This window comes from Macrotis lagotis, chromosome X (assembly GCF_037893015.1).
Source record: "Macrotis lagotis isolate mMagLag1 chromosome X, bilby.v1.9.chrom.fasta, whole genome shotgun sequence".
In the NCBI taxonomy this organism is placed as follows: Eukaryota; Metazoa; Chordata; class Mammalia; order Peramelemorphia; family Peramelidae; genus Macrotis; species Macrotis lagotis.
In genome coordinates this window covers 34,753,895-34,777,805 of record NC_133666.1, presented here as the reverse complement: position 1 = coordinate 34,777,805, position 23,911 = coordinate 34,753,895, and the positions used below count along the sequence as shown (strand labels likewise).

Below are 23,911 nucleotides of genomic sequence, written 5' to 3'. Positions count from 1 at the left end.
CCATGGGGTTTAATCATAGGGGTCAAATAAAAGATCAGAAGCACAGAGAAACATGGAAAATCAGAGCAAGGAAAAACATATCATCCATTGAAGATTTTCTCATTTGTTTGTTTTCCTAGTTGGTTCAGAGGTGTGTGTGTGTGTGTGTGTGTGTGTGTGTGTGTGTGTGTGTACATTTGTTTAGAGTGCATATCAAACCAACCTCAGAATCCAGAAGACCTGGGTTCAAATCTCACCTCTGACACTAAGTGTGACCCTGGACAACTTACTTGGCCTCTCAATATTCTAGGCAACTTTGAATAGAAATTACAGAGAAGATTCCAACCTACATTGGTGGAGGAAGTTTCTATATAGCTACATGCACCTTTTCTTTTTCTTCATCTGCTTCTAATTTTTCCTTTGTATCTCTAGTCCAGTCTACCTGGTATATTAATAGGAGCTTAGTAAATAAATGCTCATTGAATTGGACAAGTGCTTTGGCAGGGGAGTAGAGCTTATCAACTGTAAAATATGAAATATTACCATCAGAAGGCCAAAATGTCATTTGGGACATTTTAACATTTAAGGAGACCTTCAAATGGTTCTTTAGGCACTTACCACCCTTAATAGTTGTTAGCAGAGTAAAACATACTGACTCTAGTTTCCTGGTGATTTTGGAGAAAAGCCAAGCAAAACCACATGCTCACACACATTTTAAAAACGTGAAATACTAGTTAGCATTTCTGAGACTGAAAGGCTGTAAGATTCCCCCCCCCCCCCCCCCCAGGAGTCCACATATACCTGGAATCATAGCCTGGATAGATAGCCAGTGTTTAGTTACACTTAGTTACATTTTCACGCCTTCCTAAACTGGAGGAGAAGTCTGTGAATTTGGCCTGATTGCCCCAAAGCCCTAAGAGTTTCTTGCTCTGGAAGGCTCCTAATGGCCCCATGCTTTTGACTGCACAACTATAGTAAGGGACAGGGCATTCTGGAAGAGGAACACAGTGGAAGTTTGAACTTCAGGGTCAAGATTGGGAAGGGAGGAAAGTGAAGCTAACGCAATGACGAGATGAACTGGTGCCTGCCCTCAAACAGTTTCCTGCTGAGTTTTTGAGGTGGGGGTAGAGTGGAAAGCACCTGAATGATACCATGGGAACCAGAGAAGCTGCCTTTTGCCACCTGTGTGATCTTAAGCAAGTCATTTCTGGGCGAAGATCTTCAAATGTAAAATGGTTGAGGATAGTATTTCTGAATTAGATGACCTCTAAAATCACTCCTAGCTCTGGCATTCTATCATCTGATGACCTAAATGTCAAAGAATGATAACTCTGTGAGTGGATATCCCCTTCATCACTACAACCCCTCTTTACCTTGTTAAACCATCTTTTGGGAGCAATGTAATCAGTGGTGGAATTCAAAGAAATTAACAACTGGTTTGCCGAACTCAACATAAAATTAGGTATCAGTTCTACTGGACCACTGCAAACCTGTTGAATCCCACCACTGAATGTGATCCTTCCACACTCCTACCCCCCCCCAAATTAAAGAAAAACATCTTCTGTTGGCTACATTGCCTTTTATATAGACTTGACTTTTAATCTAAGATTTTGTAAATTGTTATACATGATAGTTATAAGGTCCAGATTGAAAGCTAGGAGGGATCTCAGATACCATATAATCTGACCTCCTCATTTTATAGATGAGGAAACTGAGGCCCAAAGAATTTAAGTGACTCGTCCAAGACATGACACTGACATCACACGTGTAGAGGTGGGTCAGAAGTAACATTTGAACCCATATCCTCTGGTTCTGGAGTTGTTGTTCTTTTCTTTGTTAACTCCAAAGGTTAAAACAGGGAGCACAGGATTGCTGAGAGGTAGATCTAAGCGTTTTGTCAGGGGAAACTTCCTTCTGACCCAAACTGTTCCCAAGCTGGGGACAGCTAGGTGGTGCAATGGATAGAGCACTAATATTGAGTCAGGAGGATGGGACTTCAAATCCCACCTCAGGCAACTGATACCACCTAGCTAGTGACCTTGGGCAAGTCTCTTAACCCTGATTGTCCTACATTCAAGGCCATCTCCAGTAGTACTGATTCATATCTGGCCACTGGACCCAGATGATTCTAGAGGAGAGAGTGAGGCTAGAGATTTAGTCCAACACCTACCTCCTCATTTAAATCCACTTCACATGCTTATCATGGGATCCCCTCCCTGATGTTGTGGTCATCCTCAAAAATAGACAAATATTTCCAAGTTGAATGGATTGATTGCTTTGGGAGGGCAGGGGTTCTCCTTTGCTGAGGACTGATTAAACATGTGTTGGAGTCATTATAGTGGGAATCCTTGTTCAGGCATGCTTCTGATTTCTCTGATTCATAGTATCCTCAGTCTAGAACTCACTTGATAAGAGAAAGAAACTGAGATTCGGGGAGATGTTAAAGTCAAGCAACCATCAAATGGCCCAGTTAAAATTTAAACCCAAATTTTTCTGGATCTAAGTCCAATACTTTATCCACCATTCCAGATTCTGTGAAAGAAATTGATCTCTTCCCAATTGGAGTCATTTTTTTGTACCTTGTTCCCTATTAGAAGTGGGGAGGTTTCCTGGAAAAGACAAAAGGACCTCATTGTACCTCAGTGTTCTGTTATACTAGGAAATACAGAACCACTTTGCAATCTTTTATCCATACCTGAGGTCCCCACATAGTTAAGGCTCAGTCATCTCCCAGTGATTTCCCAGTCATGAACAATCTTCAGAAGGGTAGTAAGCAGGGCTCATTATTCTGGAAATCTGTGGGTCAGCTCTGTACTTGCTCACAGCCTTCTGATGCATTCAGAGTGGTCTACTCTAATCTTAATACTTTGCTGTGGTCAAGATCTCTAGTGGGTTGCTCAATTTGGCTCTGCTAGAGCTGCTGGCTATGGTTTAACTGAAAATCCATCTCTGCCCTGGTCCCCCCAAATTAACTGGGCTGGGTCTACATGTTTCTGACCAGAACATAAGCTGTGATGGTCACATCTATAAATTTCTTTTTGTTTTTTGCAAGACAGTGGTGTTAAGTGACTTGCTAGTAAATATCATGCATCTGAGACCAGATTTGAACTCAGGTCCTCCTGACTCCAGGGTCAGAGCTCTATCTACTACACTACTTAGCTGCCTCACACATATATCAATTTAAACTCTAAGACCATAACTTTAGAGTGAAATCGAACTTAAGAAGCTATTTAATTCAATCCCTCCCTCATTTTATAGAAGTGGAAACTGAGACCTAAGGAAGGAAAATGGTATGTTATATCCCCTAATTAACATATGAAATCCTTAGGACCAGGGGCTGCGTTTTTGCCTTTCTTTTTTGTCCCCAACATATAGCACAGAGTTTGGTCCATAGTAGATGCTTAATGAATTGTCTTTGACTGATTACAGTTGATCTACCCAAAATCACACTGATAGTGGGGGAGTCAGGATTTGACCCTTGGACTTTAGATTGTCAATCTAGTACTCATCTCAGTTTAATTTTGCTTTGTTTCTGTTTAATTCTAAATTGGATTTCTCTCTGTGCTTAGGTCACGGTGGATACACCAACCAGTCCGGTCACCAGTGGACTCCCACTTTTCTTCGTGATAACTGTCACTGCTATTAAACAGGTGACCAAACACTTCTTCATATAAATAACATGTGATGCACTTGATATGCCTTCTCATCAGTTTTCCTTGGGGAAGGGAGGTACATATTGACGATCTGCCTTGAAGTTTAGTTTCCATACAGCTGACTTGTGTCTCAATCACAACCCAGATGATCACTACCTTTATTCTCATTGCTCTCCAGTTCCCTTGTGAGCTGACATATGGTCACTGAGTAGAGCTCTTTGCTCATCTCTTGCCATTTCCAGTGTGGCCCTATTGAATATTGAATTGTAGCTTTAGAATGATCTTTCAAATGGAGTTAATTAACTTCCTTGTTGTTCCTACCTTCCTTGAATTTTTATTTTCTGAGCTGTGATTATTTCTGTGTGGAGAACTCACATTGTGAAAACTCCCTTCACTGATATAATTTGCTCACCCTGCCTCCATCTATTAGAGAAGTTAGAGAAGTTAAGGGTCTTTTTTGAGGGTCATATGGACAGGATATATCAGATTTATGTCTTGAATTTGGGTCTTTCTGACTACATATTCCCTATCCCCATATTCCCTTTCCCACCCTGCCTCATTTCCAAAACAGGAACAACTATTCTATCCCTTTCTGTCATCTTTAGCAGAGAATGAAGATTAAATGAGAATGGCTCCTTCTGTAGATAGGCTTAGAGAGGCAATGTGGCATACTGTATAGTAACCTGAACTTGGGAGTCTGGAAAGGCCTGGGTTTAAATCCTGCTTCAAAGACTTAGTAACCATGTGACCCTGCACAAGTCAATTCTCAACATTCTCAGTTTCCTCATCTGTAAAATGGGGATAATAATGCCAGTAGTATTTGTCTACAGTAGAGGTCTGGTAAAGCAGAACCAAAGGCCAGCCTAGGAATCCCAAAGGTCAGAGTTCAAGTCAAGTGGTTATATGACCTTGACTAAATCACTAATCTCTCATTACTTCAGGTAATTCTTTTAAGACTCCAAATCATTGAGGCAGGAGTCAATAGGACCTGAGTTCAAATCTCGCCTGAGACAATAATTACCCAGCTGTGTGACTTGGGGAAAGTCACTTAACCCCATTGCCTTGCACAAACCAAAAAAAAAAAAAAGACTCCAAATTATAAATGATATGCCTTATGGTGATAGGTAGTAGTTTTATTCAAAATAGTGAAAATAAAACAGAGGAAATCAGGTGTGGATAAAAAACCCAAACCTATGGTTTTAAAAAAGCATTCATTTCCAGAGCTGTTTTGAGAATTTTTCATAATAGATCAGAGTCCCAATATTAACCTGTATATGTCAGTTATTCCTCAGAATATTCCACAGGATTTGATATGTCCCCAGTGTAGACATTCTTTCTGGCGATACAGATTGCCATGGTCCATGGTTACTCGGCCTAAATGACTCCCATCAGTATCCTCGCCCTAGTTTTACCCTGAGGTCCAGTCAGCGACAGCTATTATTTGTCTCCTTCAATCGAGAGTTGACCATGGTTGGTGGTATTGGTGTCTGGCCTTCCAGCTCTTCTCTTAGAGAGCTGGGAGCTCCGTTGCCTCTGGTCTTGACTTTTGCAAACTGAATGTCGACTTGGGGGGATTGGTAGAATGAATGGACTTGAAATCTTTCAACTATACCTTGACAATTCCAGGTCCTCAGCTTATTAAAAAATATACTTTTGACAGTGATTTATCGAGACACTTATAAAAAGGGACCCAAAGAAGGCAGCTATTCTGAGCTCTGTTAAGCGGCAGGGGGCAATTCAGATCCCTCTCTTTCCTCTTGGGGTTCTCTGCCCTCCTCTTGTCTATCAGGTATGGCAAGAATAATTTATGAAGCCCTTTGCTGCTAAATAAAGACCTTAAGAATGATTTCCCCTCAACCCTGTCCTGCTTACCCCTTCCTCTCCACCCCCCAGGCCTGCAAAGATCATTTTCTTAAATATCACTGAATTTATGTTTCCAAGAAGAGCCATATATAGTTTTTTTTTTAGATTTCTTTTTCAAGGCAATGGCGTTAAGTGGCTTTCCCAAGGCCACACGGCTAGGTAATTATTAAGTGTCTGAGGTCAGATTTGAACTCAGATACTCCTGACTCCAAGGCCAGTGCTCTATCCACTGTGCCATCTAGCTGCCCCATATATAGTTTTAATATTCCCTCAATTAACATTCAACCACTTTTCACTTCATGGGTATCTCTGGAAGTACCCTTCTGGAACCATCATCTGTAAGTACCAAAAAAGGAGAAGACATTAAATACAGTCCACAGGAAACAAAAAGGGGAGAGGTAGGAGACAAAGAAATAATTAGGAAATTTTTACTAAGTTTTATTGGATCCCTTTCTCAAAATCATATTCCTTTCTGGATTTATTCTTTCTTGCCAACTCTAACTTCCTGTAAAGGTTTTTTTGAATACACAGAGTTTACCTTCCTCATTCCATTTTTCAAGCAGTTATCTTTGAAAGGGAGCAATTGACCTTGGAGTAAGGAAGACCCGAGTTCAAATCCATTCTCAGACACTTGACCCTTACTAAATGTAAAGAAAAAGAAAGGGATCAGGAATTACAGCAGAAAAAAACTGAGATCTGAGTGGCCCCAAAGGACAGTTGTCACTGGTGACTTCTTTCTTCAAACAATTCAGATAAAAGGCAAAAAGTGAAATCAAATACTCTTCTGGTTACTTTCAATTTGTGAAAATGAATGAGGGCACTTTACTTACCCTGAAGCTTAGTTGCCTTATCTGTAAAATGATGGGTTGAATGAGATGGATGGTGAGGTCCCTTCTAGCTATAGTTTTAAGAACTTATGACTAACTGGTCTGTAAATTGGCTTTTACCTCTAAATTTGTAGTCTTATGATTACAGGATCTATTTTGTTGGGGGGAGGAGTAAAAAAGGATCCAAACATTGAAACCCAAGGCTGTTCTAGTAAAAGGACTCCCTCCAGTTTCATCATTGACTAGAGTTAGGAATACTCTTCTTCCTGAATTTAAATCTGACCTCAGACATTTACTAACTGGGCAAGTCATTTAACCCTGTTTGTCTCAGTTTCCTCATCTGTAAAATTAGAAGGAAACAGCAAACCATATATCTGTGAAGAAAGCCTTAAATTGACTCATAAAGAGTTGGACATGAGTGAAAAATGATTAAACAATAGCAGCAGTGGAAGCCTAAGCATGTCAAGTTATTTCCCCTCTCATTGCTTACTCAGCCCATCTGTAAAATGCTAATAACATCCGTGTCATAAACAGTACTGAATTTTTGTCTCACATAATGTTTCTGAAGTGTCTTTTTAGTTCAAGTCAATTGATTAAATTTTGAGATTTCAGACTCTGGTTTAGGAACTCATGCCACCAATTCAGGTGGCCATATGCAACTTAGTGGATAACTCAGTGTTGCTAAAAACTCAGAGAATGTTCACGCAGGTAGTTAGCACCCTAGATGAGATTCAAACTTGGGTCTTCCTGACTCCAGTACTCGTTCCACTGTGCCATGCCATACACGTGCTCTTTTGGGCTCCACGTTTTTTTTCATTTCCCCCTTTTTTCCTCCATATACACAGTTTCATAAATCAAGCCAGCATAGTCACTTGTCATTTTTGATAGCTACATCACATTCTACTGCCCATTTCCCTTCTCTGCCTGAGCTCCCAATGCATTTCACCTTATCTTGGTAATACAGACCATTTAAAAACAATTAAGCCATTTCCATCAGGGCCAACCTGATTGTGTGGCTGCTTTGTGTTATCTAGTGTCTTGGATCTTTAGAATGTTCCCTGGGTGACAAGATTCCTCGGGAGGGTGATGTGACTAGAGAGTGACTAGACTAAAGTGTGACTAGAGAGCTTGATGATTCATTTTTTGAGGAGCTGTTTGAATTTGCTAATGTCTTTGCTTCATTCTCTGAGATTGATTGGGGAGGTTTTTTTTTTTTTTGTTGTTGTTGTTTTGGGTTTCTTTTTGCATCTAGGGATACGAAGACTGGCTTAGACACCGAGCTGACAAAGAAGTAAATAAAAGTGTTGTCTATGTTATTGAAAAAGCAAAGAGAGTGAAGAAAGAGAGTGAAGCAATCAAGGTAACTTTTCTATTTTCATTCATTGATTTCTTTATTTTTAAAATTTTATTGATGTCTTTAAAAAGAAAATACACATCACAGTCATTTTTCAGATATACTCTGCTCTCCCTCTGCCTACCACCCCAGTTACCCTTCCTTTAAGATCCACAATTACTGCATCTGACAGGGAATGTCAAGATCCATACCTATAATTGCCAACAAAAAGAGGCTTTTATTCAACTGGAAGCTGTTGAGGTTGGTCACCATAATTACATAGTGGTGGTTTTTTTTAGAAAGGAATATTTGTGTTCCATGAAAACTTGAAATTCAAATAGAAATAGAAATCACTTCCCTTTTACCCATCTATCAACAGATGAACAAGGATGATAGGCAGAGAGAAATGAAAGTTGATTAGATAAGTGTTTGAGGTTGGAATTGAACTCCGGTGCTCCTGAATCCAGTTGTGTACTAATAATTGTTTCAGTCAGATGTGATATATTTTTAAATTTTTTTATTGATGTCTTTTTTATATAGTTTATACATGTGTAACCTTGCAAAACATTTCCGAAATAGTCATGTGAAAGAAAACATAGATACACCTCCCCCCCAAAAAAAAGTCTCAAGAAAAATACAATAAAAAATGTGCTTCAATCTGTATTCTTGCTCCATCAATTCTCTCTCTGTGGGGATAGCATTTTTCATCATAAGTCCTTCAGTGTTGTCTTGGATCATTGTATTGCTGAGAATAGCTAAGTCATTCACAGCTGATCATCTGACACACTTTTAAGTTTAATTTGCATTCTTAACATTTTCTTTCCCATTTTCTTCAATCTGGACCAGCAACAAAACAATCAATCAGGTCCTGAATTTGTAGCCTTTGCTGATTTCTGAAGTGTAAAATGCTCACTCTGAAAATTTAATACTCAGCTCTCGTGAACCTGTTTGGAGCTGGTGCCAGCCCACTCATGGGTACAAGCATCATTCGGGCCTGGTTTGGGGATGTTCAGAGAAGTCCTAAAATGAATTACAGCTCATGGGAGATTCCTTCCCCTTATTCCCAACTCTTGTTGAATTTATGAATTTGAATTTAGTGTTTAGGGGATAGATTCTAGTAGATCCCTGAAATAAATCTAAAGAAGAAGGTAATACAGAGAACCATGGGAAGGAGTTAGCTGAAAATAGGAATGAACCTTTTTGAAACGTTAAAAAAGATCAGTGTTTTATTGATGACCTTTTTTAACCATTATTGTTACATCCCGATGAATTCCTCCATCCTTTGTGATATAACCCTCTCTTATTAACAATGAACTGTGCACCTTTTATACTTGGAATGAAAGAAATAAACCCTTGGCTATGTAGGTCATTGTACTGATAAAAGTTTACATTTCTGCTTTTCTTATTTTACATTATTGTGATCATCATCTGAATCCCTCTGGTTCTGCTTAACTCACTTTGCACAAGGGCATCATAAATCTTCCCAAATTTTTCTGAATTTTTCATCTTCTTTCTCCCTTCCCTCAGCTCTCCTTTCCAGAATTGACCTGACACCCCAATCTTGCATTGACATTCTAGAGTACAAAGTATAATAAGAGGAGTCAGAGGATCTCAGTTCAAATGTCACCTCTGAAGCTTCTTGCATGACCTTGGGCAAATCCTATCTACAATATGAAGGCTTTGGATTAGGTGACTTCTGTGATTTACCTTGGGGTAAATAATTTTAGATCTCTGGGACTCATTTTCTTCTTCTATAAAATGAGCAAGTTCGGGTACTTGGTTTCAAAGCTTTCTTCTGGGGTTAGAGATAGGATCCCCAAAGGCGGCACAGGCAGCAACCACCACAGAAAGACTGGTAGCTTTGGCCAGGTCCTTCTATATCCTTTCCTCCTCCCTATTTCTTATCTGTTTATCCTCTCATCCCCCTTAGATCATTGTCCATAACATTCAAAGTCTGAGATGCCATGATATCATCACATCTAGAAAGTGCCCTTGCTTCATAGCTTCCCCTTCTCTCCCTACCCTACCCCCCATTCTGACTCAGTCTGATCAATGAGGCTGATCTCAGCTAAGTACTGATTGAAGGTAAGCCATTGACTCTAAAGTGAGAGCAAATCTTAAACCTAATGAAGAGTAGCTGCTTCCTCAAAGCCGAACTTGACAAGAGAGTCAAAGTGGAGTCTAGGGACTTCTTTCAGATGGTCTGTAAGATTAAGACTATTTTCATTTTACTGATATAGTAATTATTTTAAAATTTTCTAATACCATATATAATGGTAGATATAGCACATAAAGCCTGCTTGAGGGTGCTCTAAATATTTAAGTTATAAAGGAGTCCTCAGACCAAAAAGGCTGAGAACTGCTATTTTGAGTCCAGTTCCCTCATTTTATGGAAAAGAATAGGGGCAGTTAGGTGGCCTTGCAGTAGATAGAGCACCAGGCTTGGAGTCAAGAAGACTCCTCTTCCTGTGTTCAAATCCAGCCTCAGATGCTCTCACTGTGTTCCCCTGGACAAGTTACTTCACCTTATTTGCCTCAGTTTCCTTGTCTGTAAAATGAGCTGGAGAAAGAAATGCCAAAGTACCTCAATTCACCAATTAAACCTCAAATGGATTGATGAAAATTTGAATATGACTCAACAACAACACAGATAGGAAAAATAAGGCCTTAATCATAGGCTCATATTATCCTAGATTTTAACCTCAGGTCTCAAGGAGACAAGTCACTTGTTGAAGGTGACAAAAAGACATGGCAGGGGGCAGCGGGATAGCACAGTGGATAGAGTAGCTACTCTGGAGTCAGGAGGACCTGAGTTCAAATGCAGCTTTAGATACTTGACATTAGCTGTGTGACCTTGGGCGAATCACTTAACCCTATTGCCTCTTAAAAAAAAAGACAAAGTAACATGACAGAAGCAGAACTAGAATGCAGGTTTCGTGCCTCCCAGCTTAGTGACCTGTTCTGCCAGACAGTCGTTACAATGTGATACCTCTTTGATTCCATGCCCTGTCGTCTGTTCTCTATACCTAGGCAGAAAATAATCCTTGAAGTTCAGAGTAGTGTGAAACTGCACCTTCAAACAACTCCTTTCTTCACCTTTACAAGTGGTCCTATGGTATGCTGGCCCTTCATCCAAACCAAATTCTCATCAGGGGGAAGAGAAGGAACTTGGACACAATGTCTGTTAAAAACTGAGAATGGCAAATTAGGGAATTATAAGAAGTGTTTGCATGTCAGTAGCCTATTAAGTAGACTGTTGGCCCTTTGGCGTAAGGAAGTCAATCAGTCATTTTTCTTGGGGATCTTGCATATCAGGCTCAGGCCATAGGATTAATGAAGGTCTGGGAGTGGGAGGGACTGGAAGTGAATGAGATGTCATAGAATAGCCACTTTGGCTACAAATTAGAACGTGCTTAAACTAGAAATGCTAAGCCATTTTGATGTTCTGGACCCCTTGGGTAGTCTGGTGAAATCTATGGACCTCATTTCAGAATGTTAAGTTTATAAACATCAAGTAAAATACATAGTATTACAAAGGAAACCAATCATGTTGCATTGCACTTCTCAAAATCACTTTTTTTCCTTCCCCCTTATTTATTTGTTTGATTATTTTTTATTTATTTTCCAATTGCATGAAAAGATAGTTTTCAACATAATTCCTTTTGCAAACTTTTGAATTTCACATTTTTCCAACATCCTCCACCTCCCTCCCCCATGGCAGCAAAAAAAACCATCTTATAAAGGTTGTACATGTAAAATTGTGTTTCACATATTTCTACTTTTTTCAAGCTGTGAAAGAACTAGATCTAAAAGGGGAAAAATGAGAAAGAAAGAAAAAACATAAAACAACTTTTAAAAAGTGAACATAGTATCTTTTTCTCTGAATTTATAAACCATTTTTTTCCCTCTGGATGTCGATGGCCTTTTCCTTAACAGGTTTTTTCAGGATTGTCCTAAATCATTGAACTGCTGAGAGGAATTGCATTGATCATAGTTGATCATCTCACAATGTGCTTGTTAGCATGTATAATATTCTCCTGGTTCTGCTCACTTCATTTATCATCAGTTCATGCAAGTCTTTCCATGTTTTTATGAAGTCAGGCCACTCATGATTTCCTTCAGAACAATAATATTCCATAATACTCATATATCTTAGCTTGCTCAGCCATTCCCCAATTGATGGGCATCCCCTCAATTTCTAATCCTTTGCCACTTACAAAAAAGTAGCTATAATTACTTTTTGTACATATGGGTCTTTTCCCCTTTTTTTGATCTCTTTGAGATTATAGACCTAGTAATTTTATTCTTAAAATATTTTTTAAGGGCGGCTAGGTGGCGCAGTGGATAGAGCACCTGCCCTGGAGTCAGGAGTCCCTGAGTTCAAATTTGGCCTCAGACACTTAATAATTACCTAGCTGTGTGGCCTTGCAAAAAAAAAAAAACCTAAAAATATTTTTTAAAGAACATTCATAGGCAGGGAACAGAATCAGATGAACATTGTACACGATAAAAGCACATTGTGTGATGATCAACTATGACAGATTTAACTTCTCAGTAATACAATGATCCAAGACAATTCCAAAAGACTCCTGATGGAAAATGCTATCCACATCCAGAGAACAAGCTAGGGAATTTGAATGCAGACCGAAATACACTATTTTTGCTTTTTTACATTCATTTTTTAATTTTTTCTTTCTCATGTATTTTTCCTTCTTATCTGATTCTTCTTTCACAACATGACCAATATGAAAATAAATTTAATATGATTGTATATGTCTAACCCTTTTCAGATTGCTTGTTGTCTTAGGGAGAGGGGAGAGAGGGAAAAATGTAGAACTCAAGATTTTACTAAAATGAATGTTGAAAACTTATAAGATAAAAAATTAAAATTAAAAAAAATTCACAGACCTCAGGGTAGGAATAGCAAATAGGGGTTCTCTAGGTCCAAGGATGATATTTTTCATAGTCCTGGTGCTTTTTAGTGAATTTTTAACTCACTTTATTTGTTTGTATTCAATTTAGTAGACTGATTAAGGGTTTCCTTTATGGTAGGCCCAGTGCTAGGTACTTGGAGAGACAAATATTAAAAGGAAACAACAGCCCTTGCCCTAAGGAGTTTACAGTCTACTGGGGCTGCAATATGTACATGGATTGGTTCCATATGATCTCATTTATGGTAGAAGAGCTGCCATATAGGACCAGGCATCTGAGATAAGTCTTCAAGAAAGTCAGGATGCTAAGAGGAGGAGGTGAGGAGCATGAAAGTGGAGGGGATACTCATTATCTTCTAGCAGCTTACATATTGATGATTTTGCAAGTAAATATCCCAGTTGTCAATATATCAAAAGCTGAAATAAAGGTTCTGGTTTTTATGTTTCCTTTTGAAATTGAGATAGAATACAAATAATTTAAATGGTGCTTTAAATAATCAAATTTTTTTTTTAAATCTGACATTGGATTTACCAGCAGCACTAAAGATGCATAATACATTGCAAGTTGGTAATTTTTTCCATAGGAGGTTTGTGATAGGTTCTCTCCTGTCTAAGTTCTTTCCCTTCATTATAAGACTTTGTATGCTCCTAGATGAAGGAATCATTTGTTGTGTTTAAAAATAAATGTTTTATTGATGTTTTTAAAAAGTCATTATTGTTACTTTCAAGTAGCTGGAGCCTATTCCTCACCCTCCACCTCCAAATGCTAAATCGCCTGACCCATTACCTTAATGTATACCATATGCCATATAAGTCTTTCACCACCTCCCCTCTGTCCTCTATAGTTATGAGAATGAATTAATTCTTAGGGTACTACCTGACTGTTAGGCAAGTGGTCCATAGGTGAAATTATTAAACATTCATATATGATATTCTTGGGGATGGTGGAGGAAATACAAAGTGGGTTGTCATTTTTGTCTGGTCTCACATTGTTTTGTCTTGTATTCCCAAAGGTCTAGCTAAATGACTAGCATACAGATGGTACTTAATAAATGACTCCTGAATCAAATAGACTTAGCTATGAATTTGTCTTAGGCAGTGAAGAAAGCGCAAGCCCAGAGTAATTTTAATCCCTCAGCCAGTATGTCTTTCCTGATTTGTCACACAGACTTTTCTTTGAACACTTTTTACAAATAAAGGCATTTGGATATATCTGGAAGATATCATTGTCAATCATAACAGAAGAAATGAGAAACGTGATCCCCAAGTAATAGGAGGAGGGCTAAGGTCAGCCTGGGTAGTCTCTGCGTCTCTTAATGTGCCAGAGGATTTCTCTTCTGTCCTTCTGACCTTCCAGGAGGATTCTTGTCATTTATACAGTATAATTTCCCCACCTTTCCATGGAGCAGGACTCTGATGAGTCTCTTGGCACCAAAAGGGAGGTCTTCGGTGCTAATCACCAGTGCACATAGAATTCTTTCTTGTTCCAGTGGGAATTCCACCTAGAAAATGAATAAACACCTTGAAAGGGACTCAGCTTCTTTTTCTTTTCCCTTCTAGGTTGGTGATATTGTTGAGGTTCATGCGGATGAAACATTTCCTTGTGATATTATCCTCCTGTCCTCATGCAACGATGATGGGACCTGTTATGTTACAACAGCCAGTCTTGATGGGGAATCCAACTGCAAGGTAATGGAGCCAAAGGACCAGATTCTTCCCTTTCAGCTCAGAGTAATTAATCTTTCGGAGACAATTTGTGTTTTTCTGCTGTCTTGGTAGTTTCCCTTGAAAAGAGACTCTGGTGCAGTTATCCTTGGAGTTTATTTACCCCTGGTTTCATCTGCACATGTGTGCTCAGCTTGGGTAGTGTGAGAGGAATTCCAAAAGGCAAAAACAAAACAGTCTTTGCTCTCAAATAAATTCCTTTCTACTGGGAGGGATACCCCATGGTCTTAGATAAATAAAGTGGGAGAGAGGGCGCTGACATCTGCAAGGGGGTAGAATTGGGGAAGGTTTCCCAGAAGATCACAGATTTAAAGCTGAAAAGGAATATAGAAGGTGAGACCAATCTCTTCAGTTTAAAGGTGAGAAAACTGAACTACAGATACTATGTTACCTGTCTTAGACTACAGAGATACTGAGTGTCTGAAGTCCGATATGAACTTAATTGTTCTTGATTTCCAATCTAGTGCCCTTATTCACCATGTCACAGCCAGGTGGCCCCCAAGGTGAGCTTTGAAGGAAGGCAAAGATTCTGAAAGGTTTGGGTGAGGAAAGAATGAATCCCAGGCAGGGGCGGATGACCTGGGCGAACTCAGGAAGTTGGGTGATGAAAGGTCAAGGTCAGGTTAGAATACAGATTTTGTAAAGGGAAGTAATGTTAAATGGTGTCAAACAGTAGAAGACCTTTAAAGGTTGATTCTAGAGACAGCAGAGTTATTCATGCTTTTTAGCAGTAGCATGATATAGGTAGACCTTTACCTCAAGATGATTATTTTGGCAACCATATGGAGCTTGATTTGATTGTAGAGGGGAGAGAGTGGAGGCAGAGAAATCAATTAAGAGACTAATATATTAGTTCAAGTGAGGGGTGCTAAGGTTCAGACTAAGGTGATAGCCACATGTATGGAGAGAAATGTGGGGAATAGGACAGGTGTGCTGGGCAATTCAGAAATGTTTGGTAGATAAGACTTGGAAACTGACTGACTCCAGATGGATGCAACCGGTTATAAATCATCCAAACTGGGGTGAAAGCTGGTTAAAAACCATCAAACAAACACAAGTCTATAAAACAAACCACACCAAAATATTCTTGAGCTTTCTAGTCGTTTTTAATGATTATTTAATCGAATTGGCTAAAACTTGGTGATGAACAAGTGGTAAAGTGGTGAAGTTGAGGAACAGTTTCATGGAGCTAAACTCGCTTGCTGGCTTCTGTCTGGTGTTGACATTGAATCTTTCCCCAGTAGGAATACTCTCTTGACAGAATGACCTCTTTCCCAGGGTGCAAGTAATATGATTGGAAGGAATTTGATCCTCCTTTTCAGTCCCTTAGGGCACAATTTCATAAATTATTGTGGGGAAGAATTATAAATGTGTGAAAATACATTTACTTAAGCCAGTGCATAACATACTCACCCCATTGACTCTGGCAATGTCAGCTCCAGCCTGTCTCTGCCAGTTTTACATGGTGTAATAACCCTTCAAAACCATGGGGAAGAAAGGACCTCTTATATACTGAGCCTTAGGGGAAGGAAGAGGAGAAATCTTCTGACCTCTGGCCCAAGTGATGCCACCATGGCCTAGAACCTTAGAAGCTGGAAGCTTAGCTGTCAGTTAAACTGGAGATTCAGTTGAATTCAGTAAAGCTTTCCTTAGATGCCTACTTATTCTGCCTTTAAAGAGAATGGCAATTCTTTGTATTCATTCTTTTAGGATGAGAGCTGTTAAAGCTAGATGAAAACTCAGAAGCTAGCTAATCCAACCACTTCATTTTACAGATAAAGAAACTGAGGTTTAGAGAGGGCAAGTGATTTAACCATGGTCACGGGAATAGGATCATAAATTTGGTGCTATGTAGGACCTATAAGGTGATCTAGTTCAACCCTTGAAATGACATAATTTGCCCAAAGTCATAAAGGCACCCAGAGGGATGGGTGTGAATATTCAATCATGAAATTTCCTCTTATTTTCTCTTGATTAGAAAATGAATAGAGCTGAGTTTGGATCTTGTAATTCTTTTGGAGTCTCTTTGTTGGGAATGGATACCTCTTAAATGACTTCTCTCTGAAGGAGCTAAAAGGAAGGGGGTGGGGGGAGAATTCAATTTCTGGAGCTATGCTGCTAAGCATGACTCAGACATTTCCTTAATATTCCACTTAGAAAATGACACCAACCTTCCTCCAAGATGAGCCTTTTGTATCTGCATTAGGCCTTGGCTGGGAGTTGGGGGTGGAGGGTGGCTTTATAAGATGTCTCCACTGGCGCCATACCTTCCATGTGAAATTAATCAAGTAAGTAATGTATAGCAAGAGAACAGTCCAAAGACCTGAATAAAAGTAGGCACATAATCCCTCTCACCTCTATCTCTAATGTAGTCACTTGGAAGCCTCTTAGAATTCATTAATAAAGCTATTTGGGTAATGGCACTCCTAATGCTGGTTCTTGCTTCTGGCAGGACTATAACATTTTCAACACCGAGAGGCGGCTGCTTAGTTTGTGTGTGTTGAGCCCAGTCAGTCCACTGTGGCGGGGGCAATAATAAGACTTGGTTCCATGAATAGGATAAAAATATAAATACATTGAATTTTTTTCTGTGGGCTCCTCAGTTAATTACATGCATGCTGCAAACTGAAATCTCCCAGCAGTAGGTCATGAGAATCGCTTCAGGTTCTTCAGTATCATTGAAATCCCAAAGCAGCAGGGGGAGCATCTAATTACCTCTGATACATTTTAAGAATAATATTGTACAACTTATTTGTGGGTAATGTGCATCAATATTTGTAGGCTTCTGCCAGAACGGCTCACTGAGCCAGACTGTGTTCCTAGAATTCCGTGGGTAGATGTTTACAAAAAGGCCCACTTTTTTCTTTTTTTTTTCCCTTTCTTTCTTATTTCATTTTTGGGTTTTCACTTCTATTTGAACCTAGACACAGTATGCTATCCGGGATACCAGTTCACTCAATGGGCCTCATTGCATTGATACCCTCCATGCCACGATCGAGTGTGAGCAGCCTCAACCTGACCTGTACAAGTAAGGAGTCCTCGGTTTCCTTTCCTACTGTCTGTGATCTGGTTTCCTTGCATGCAAGCATTGTATAGAAATGCAACGCCTTCTGCCAACCCTCTTGCCTTTGTCTTTGTAGGAGCTGTTCCTTCCCTTGGCAGCAAAATGATTCAAAAAAATCAGCTTTGCTCACAGTGGGCTTGGCAAAACCCATCATGGTCCTGGGAAAGTTATTTACGATTGTCCTTTTATTTTGAAATTTACCAACATGACTGTCTATTATGCATTCAAGTCAGGAGCATAAGGCTTCCCATTCAGAATGACAGGATCTTAGGATTCAAGAATCTTAGCATTGGAAGGAGGCTTAGAAGTAAAGCATCCAGTCTATTCTTCTCTCTCTACCCCTCCTTCTGCCCTTCTTTCTATCCAAGCCAGAATCTCTCTCCCACCTTTCTTGCTGATTATTCTCACACTCTCTTTAAAAGAATTCTTTTCAAAATTTTCCTGAGAATACATCTTTCCCCCTTTTTCCTTGGACAGCTAAGATGTTTTCTTGATCCCAGGCCTTTTGCATTTTTCCTGATATCCACTGTTATTTAAATATTACTCACGGTAGTTCAGGGTTCTTAGGATCTTGAGATTTTAGATTTAAGAGCTGGAAGGGATTTTAGAAGTCATTGAGTTCAACCCTCTTCATTTTACAGATGAGGAAACTGAGGCCTAAAGAAGATAAGTGACTTGTCCAGGATCACATGGCTACTGGGTGTCTGAGACAAAATTTAAACCCAGGACTTCCTATCTCTAGGTCCAGGGGTTTATCCACTACAGCATGCTGCTTCACATGTGGAAATTTTTTGAAGTCCCTGGGATATAACTGATGTGGATCAGGAGATGGGAATTCATTTAAAGCAGTGCTGTCAAACTGAGGTAGAAACAGATCCCTGTAGGCTGAATATTGACTTAGAAAACTACAAATTAACATTATTTATGTTGTATTGTATTTTTATTTATTTTGCTCAATGTTTCCTAATTGGATTTTTATTTGATTAGTAGTTTGGCAGGGATGGATTTGACTCCCAATTTAAAGTATCTAGGTGCTCTCTTATCTATCTTGGGGTTCATTTTTCCTAACTATGTTTACTCTGCCCTTTTCTTTTTAATATTTTCCTTGACAATAAAGATAATAATCTTAAGTATTTCTGCTTACTCACTTTTTAATGTTTGCCAATATTATACCATCTGCAAACAATGAGCCTCTCTCTCCTGTTTAGAAGTCAACTTCACAGTCTTTAAAATTTTTCTTTCACCTCATTATTTCTATCATTTTTCTTTGTCCTCAGTTTTTTGTTGTTGTTAAATGTTGATATTTCCATATTTTGTACACATTCTGGAAAAAAAATTATCTGGGCAGCTAGGTGGCATAGTGGATAGAGCTCTGAACCTGGAGTCAGGAAGACCTGAGTTTAAATGTGGTCTCAGACACTAAGTATGTGACCAAGTCTTTTAACCTGTTTGCCTCAGTTTCCTCATCTGTAAAATAAACTGGAGAAAGAAGTGGCAAATTACTCTAATATCTACCAAGAAAATCCCAAGTAGGAGGTCATAAAGAATCGGACATAACTGAAACAACTAAATAGCAATAACAGCAAAAAAATTTATGCTCACTTGAGAGTTGCCTATGCAGTCACAACATCATTCTCCTTAGATATCTCCTTGTTTCTTCTTCATTGGCATTATTTATAAATGCTTTAGCAGATTTTCATTTTTAGGATCTCCCATCTTTCTTAGATTCTCTTCTCCTTTCAACGCATGCTATCGCTAACTATCCATCAATCTTCCATGGAGCATTAATCCAATATAATGGTGGATTTGACCTAATCCAGGTGTCCTACAAACAGCCCAAAGGGTTTTATTCACTCCTCTTAATCAGATTAAAATGTAATTATATAATATTTAACTATATATATATATATATATATATATATATATATATATAAAGAGAGAGTGGAATATGTAGTTTTTTCTAAATCAATTTGGGATCTGCAGCAATTCTTATGTACAGTTTAGTAACCTTCATTTCTATTTCAGTTTGCTTCCACTGCCCTAAACCTTATAGCATTTCATGGGTACTATGGTCAAAACAGTTGTCTGTTTCCTGACTCCCTCAGTGGAATTACAGTTGCTTGCTTCCCTTTTCAGTCCCCTCATAGTGGTCAGAAATATATATAATATTTTTCCACAAAAAGGATAACATCCTTGTCTTTTTTCCCCTTGGCCCTACAAGACCCCAGACTCCTGATAATGGATGACCTAGAACATTTTCTCTTCCCTTTTGTGGGTCTCAGTTTCCCCATTTGCACATTGATGGATTTGAACTAATTTCATGGTTCCTGATATCTTTCCAGCTCTCATATTTTTTAATAATTCACAACAGCTTTTCAAATCACTAGAATGGATACATAATACAGCATTTTTCCCATATCACTTTGCAACATAAACCTAAAAGGCTTTCTACTTTATTCTGAAGGCCTGTCTAGGTCCATCTTTTACATTTTTTGATTCCTGCTGATTCTGATGATGGTCATTAAGTGAATGTAAGAACCAAATCTCATTCTATTCTTCTCTTTTTCTAGGTTTGTTGGGAGAATCAACATCTATGGAGATGATACAGAACCCATTGCCAGGTTAGTTCTCTTAGCATTCACCGGTTCTTTCTTGATATTACTATTTGCATCTTAGGTAAATATCTTCTAATACTTTTCCTTTGGGAAAGAGATGCCAGGGTGACCAGATCCAAATTGCCTGGCCTCCCTCAAAACTGTTGATATACTTGTGCTATGGTGGTGGTGGTAAGTTGTTCCTCCAGGATGTGTTGTGGTTGTTGTCAGTGGGGTGCACAGGGGAGGCAATGGATGGAATGAAAAATTCTGTGCATTTTAAGTGAAGTGAAAAGATTAAGACAATTATCTGCGTAATTAAGGTCCTTAGAACTCATATACAGTTTAAGGAAAGAGTTAGTAAGGCATAGTGCCTATAGGGTGAGACTTCAAACTAAAAATACCTAGGTTCTAGTCTTACTCTTGATTCAGATTAGCTGGCCCTAGGCAGCATCTGAAGACTATAAATGATGTTTTGCATTGGTGGAATTTCCACACTACGTGTTCCCCACACACTTGCCACCACATGTTTACATCTCCTCCATCTTCCCAAAGGGAAAAAAAAATTAAATCTTACACAAAAAGGATAGGTATCCCTCATGTCTTAAATTAGACTCATTGCCTCAGCTATCTACTTGGGATGACTAGAAACAGCCACATGATGTTAAAAATGTGGGGAGAGGTTAGGGACCTGGTCCCTACTGAGGCCTGTCTCATCTTGTATAAAAGGTTCATATTTCCTCTCGTGTCTGCTTTTCTATCTCTCTTAGATTTTTCTCTCCCCATTTCCTTTTCTGAGGCTCAGCCCCTCTTTATCTTCATCTCTACCCTCTCCATATCTCTCTCTCTAAGCCTCTAGCTTTCTTTGTGCTTTCTCTGTGGGTGTCTTTCTGGCCCCACATATTCCTGTGGGAGATTGGGATCTGGACTTGTCTGCTAGACACTGACAGATGGATATGAAACCCCCAGTCAAAGGAGAGGTAGGGAGGGGGGAAAAGTGGCCCAGAAATTTATTGATGATACTGGATTTTTGTGGATAAACAACATTCACTTTCTGTTTAGGTCTTTGGGACCTGAAAATCTATTGCTGAAAGGAGCTACTCTAAAAAATACCAAGAAGATTTATGGTGAACATTTTACAGAATTTATTTATTAGAAATATTCTTTATAATACCTCTGAATAATAACTGAATTTTAAATAACCATGGCAGATAATAATAAATGTTAATGGAAACCTATTTCTATGGGGTTATATTTTTTATAGTGTGACATGCTTAAAGAGAGTATAAATGAAATGAAAATGTTTTAGGGAAATTAATTGTATGAATTATGCTTCCAATTCCATCATTTCTTAAGCCTAGTATAACAAGTCATGTGTGGAGAAATGTTTGGAATTCTAGTTTTTGGTTTTTTTGTTTATTTTTTAAGTGACTATCAGAAGGGGTTGGGGTTTAAAGGACTTATTGGTCACATGGGATGGGGAGTTGGTCAGTTGTAAACCTAGTTTAATTAGACTTTATTGCTCTTTAGGAGTTGCTGTTTACACAGGAATGGAAACCAAAATGGCTTTGAATTACCAAGGGAAATCTCAGAAGCGCTCCGCTGTGGAAAAGTAAGGATGCAGCTCAGAATTGGGTTGGATCAATCAGGGGAGGGCTTGGCTCTGCTTAAAACCTTGGGGAATTTCCCAAAGAATTTAACCTTTTGTTTCCTTGGATTCTGTGACAAATTTCACTGGTGGTTTTGAAGGGGGTTTAGGAGGTTTGGGGAATCTGTGCTTGTAGAAGATTGAATGAAGTCTCCGTTCAGTAGATCAGAACACAGGGGCTGATCTTGGAACTTGGCTGCTAAGCTCCGAGCTAGCCCAGATTTCTGAACTCTAGGTCCCTTGCTCAAAAATTGATTTACCTGATGTGGGGTAGTTGTAGGTCATCTCTTCTTGAACCTTCATGTTCTAGGCTTTCAGGATTCTAGATAGGTAAAGGTTTGAGATTCACTAGAGATTAAGGGTGCCAGGGATACCTCTCTCCCTGTTCTTATCCCAGGGTTCTATGTAGGGCTAGTAGAGCCTTGCTGTAAGAGGGTAGTGTTGTATTATTGAGTCCATGCAAATGGGAGACAAGTGGTGTTCTCTGACAAATAATTCCAACTTTTCTTTCACTTGTCCTCTTCAGTAATAGTGGTGACAATGCTGATAATAGCAAGCATTTATAAAACACTTTAAAGTTTTCAAAATGCTTCATATATATTATCTCATTAGGTCCTCACAACAGCCCCATAGGACAGGCATTTTTATTATCCCCATTTTACAAATGAAGAAACTGATGCAAAAATAAAGTCGACTTCAGCCCAAGATCACACAGCTAAAAAAGTATCTGAGGCAACTTTTGATCTCAGGACTTCTGGTAAAGAATTAGGAAGGTCCAACATTCTACCTATTCTACCATCTGCATGCCTATAATTATAATGATAATCCTTGATGCACCCAAAGACCTTTTCAGTTACAAAAATCAAGAACTTTCTTCCATTATCTTCACCCTGTGAAATAGGTTTTTTAAAAGAAGATACATGAGTTCAGATTATCAGAGTAACTGAACTGGGGGTAATGGAGTTTTGAGGACTTGTACTTCTTCAATGTAGAAATATGGGGCTTAGTACCTAATTAGCAAGTCAAGTCTATGTATATTTATATTTATTTCATATCAAAAAAATCTTACTGGGTGTAGCACTATGTTGCTGAAAGAACTACATTCTAATGGGGGAGAAAACAGACAAATAACTATGTACACACATGATTTATAAAGTGTAAATGGCAAATAATCCCAGAGGGCAGATACTAGCAATGGAAGGGGTGGGAAGGGGAGTATGAGGGAGCAAAGGCAGCCCGTGGGAAATGATTAGCAAGAATAATCAGCTCAAATGGGAAGCTAGCTAGCAGATGGCATTCTTTATTCTTATCTTCAGATGAACTCCTCTTTAGCCCATCTTGCCTTCCTCTTCCCTCATTTCCCCTCATCCTCTCTTTGGATCTCAGAGAACCTCCCACCCTCCAATTGATTATTCAATGTGCCAAAACTACTAGTTCCAGCTAGTAGCCAGTTGACTGACTTGTTCAAGGCCAGATGTTTGCACGTTATAGAACTTGGCCTCAAACCTAGATCATCTATTTTTTTTTTTTTTTTAGTTTTTGCAAGGCAATGGGGTTAAGTGGCTTGCCCATATAGCTAGGTACTTATGAAGTGTCTGAGGCCAGATTTGAACTCAGGTCCTCCTGACTCCAGGGCTGGTGCTCTATCCACTGTGCCACCTAGCTGGTCCTAGTTCATCTAATTTCAAGTTCATTGTACTGAGCTATAGTTTTTCTAAGATATATTTGCTAGACATCTCTTGTCATGAAGAGGGAAACAGTAATCATATTGAATGAAATTTTTAAAAATCAACCATCTTTTCTTTTTCAGATCTATCAATGGGTTCCTGATTGTATACTTATGCATCCTCTTGTCCAAAGCTGCTATTTGTACAACAATGAAATATGTGTGGCAAAGTGTCTCTCACAATGATGAGCCTTGGTACAACCAAAAGACCCAGTATGACAGAGACACTATAAAGGTAATTATTTTAATAGACTGAGTCTTGAAGCTATAATTTGATATTCAGTAAATGTCAAGGAAACAGTGACTTGTCTATTATTTGCTTCAGGTATTTTTCTAGTTTTCTCCTCTTCTTTAAAATTTTAAACAGTTTTTTAAGTCAATGATCTGTACAAAGATCTGACTCTTCAACCAGGACCTACTTGCAAATTGAGAAAGTTAGGAAATTCTAACAGCTTTGATTTGTAGCATCCTGAAATCACAAAATATCTGAGTGGGAAGGGGGCTCAGTAGTCCTTTTGTCTATCCTCAGTAAGTGATCATCAGTCTTCTTCTTGAAGCCCTCAAGGAA

The 23,911-nt window shown here is 38.9% G+C and overlaps 1 protein-coding gene across 5 annotated transcripts in view; it reads left to right on the top strand.

Annotated features, from left to right (window-relative positions):
- The window catches only part of ATP11C (ATPase phospholipid transporting 11C (ATP11C blood group)), a 220,489-nt gene that overhangs the window by 108,135 nt on the left and 88,443 nt on the right, over positions 1–23,911 (top strand). For all 5 annotated transcript variants that reach the window (XR_012472009.1, XM_074204121.1, XM_074204120.1 and 2 more), the window contains exons 4-11: positions 3,549–3,629; positions 7,575–7,682; positions 14,147–14,275; positions 17,236–17,339; positions 19,946–19,996; positions 21,032–21,096; positions 21,500–21,581; positions 23,428–23,578. Coding sequence is in view for 4 of the 5 variants with exons in the window: in XM_074204121.1 (XP_074060222.1) it covers positions 3,549–3,629; positions 7,575–7,682; positions 14,147–14,275; positions 17,236–17,339; positions 19,946–19,996; positions 21,032–21,096; positions 21,500–21,581; positions 23,428–23,578 (771 nt within the window). In the remaining variant the exon portion in view is untranslated. The remainder of the gene's footprint in view (positions 1–3,548; positions 3,630–7,574; positions 7,683–14,146; positions 14,276–17,235; positions 17,340–19,945; positions 19,997–21,031; positions 21,097–21,499; positions 21,582–23,427; positions 23,579–23,911) is intronic.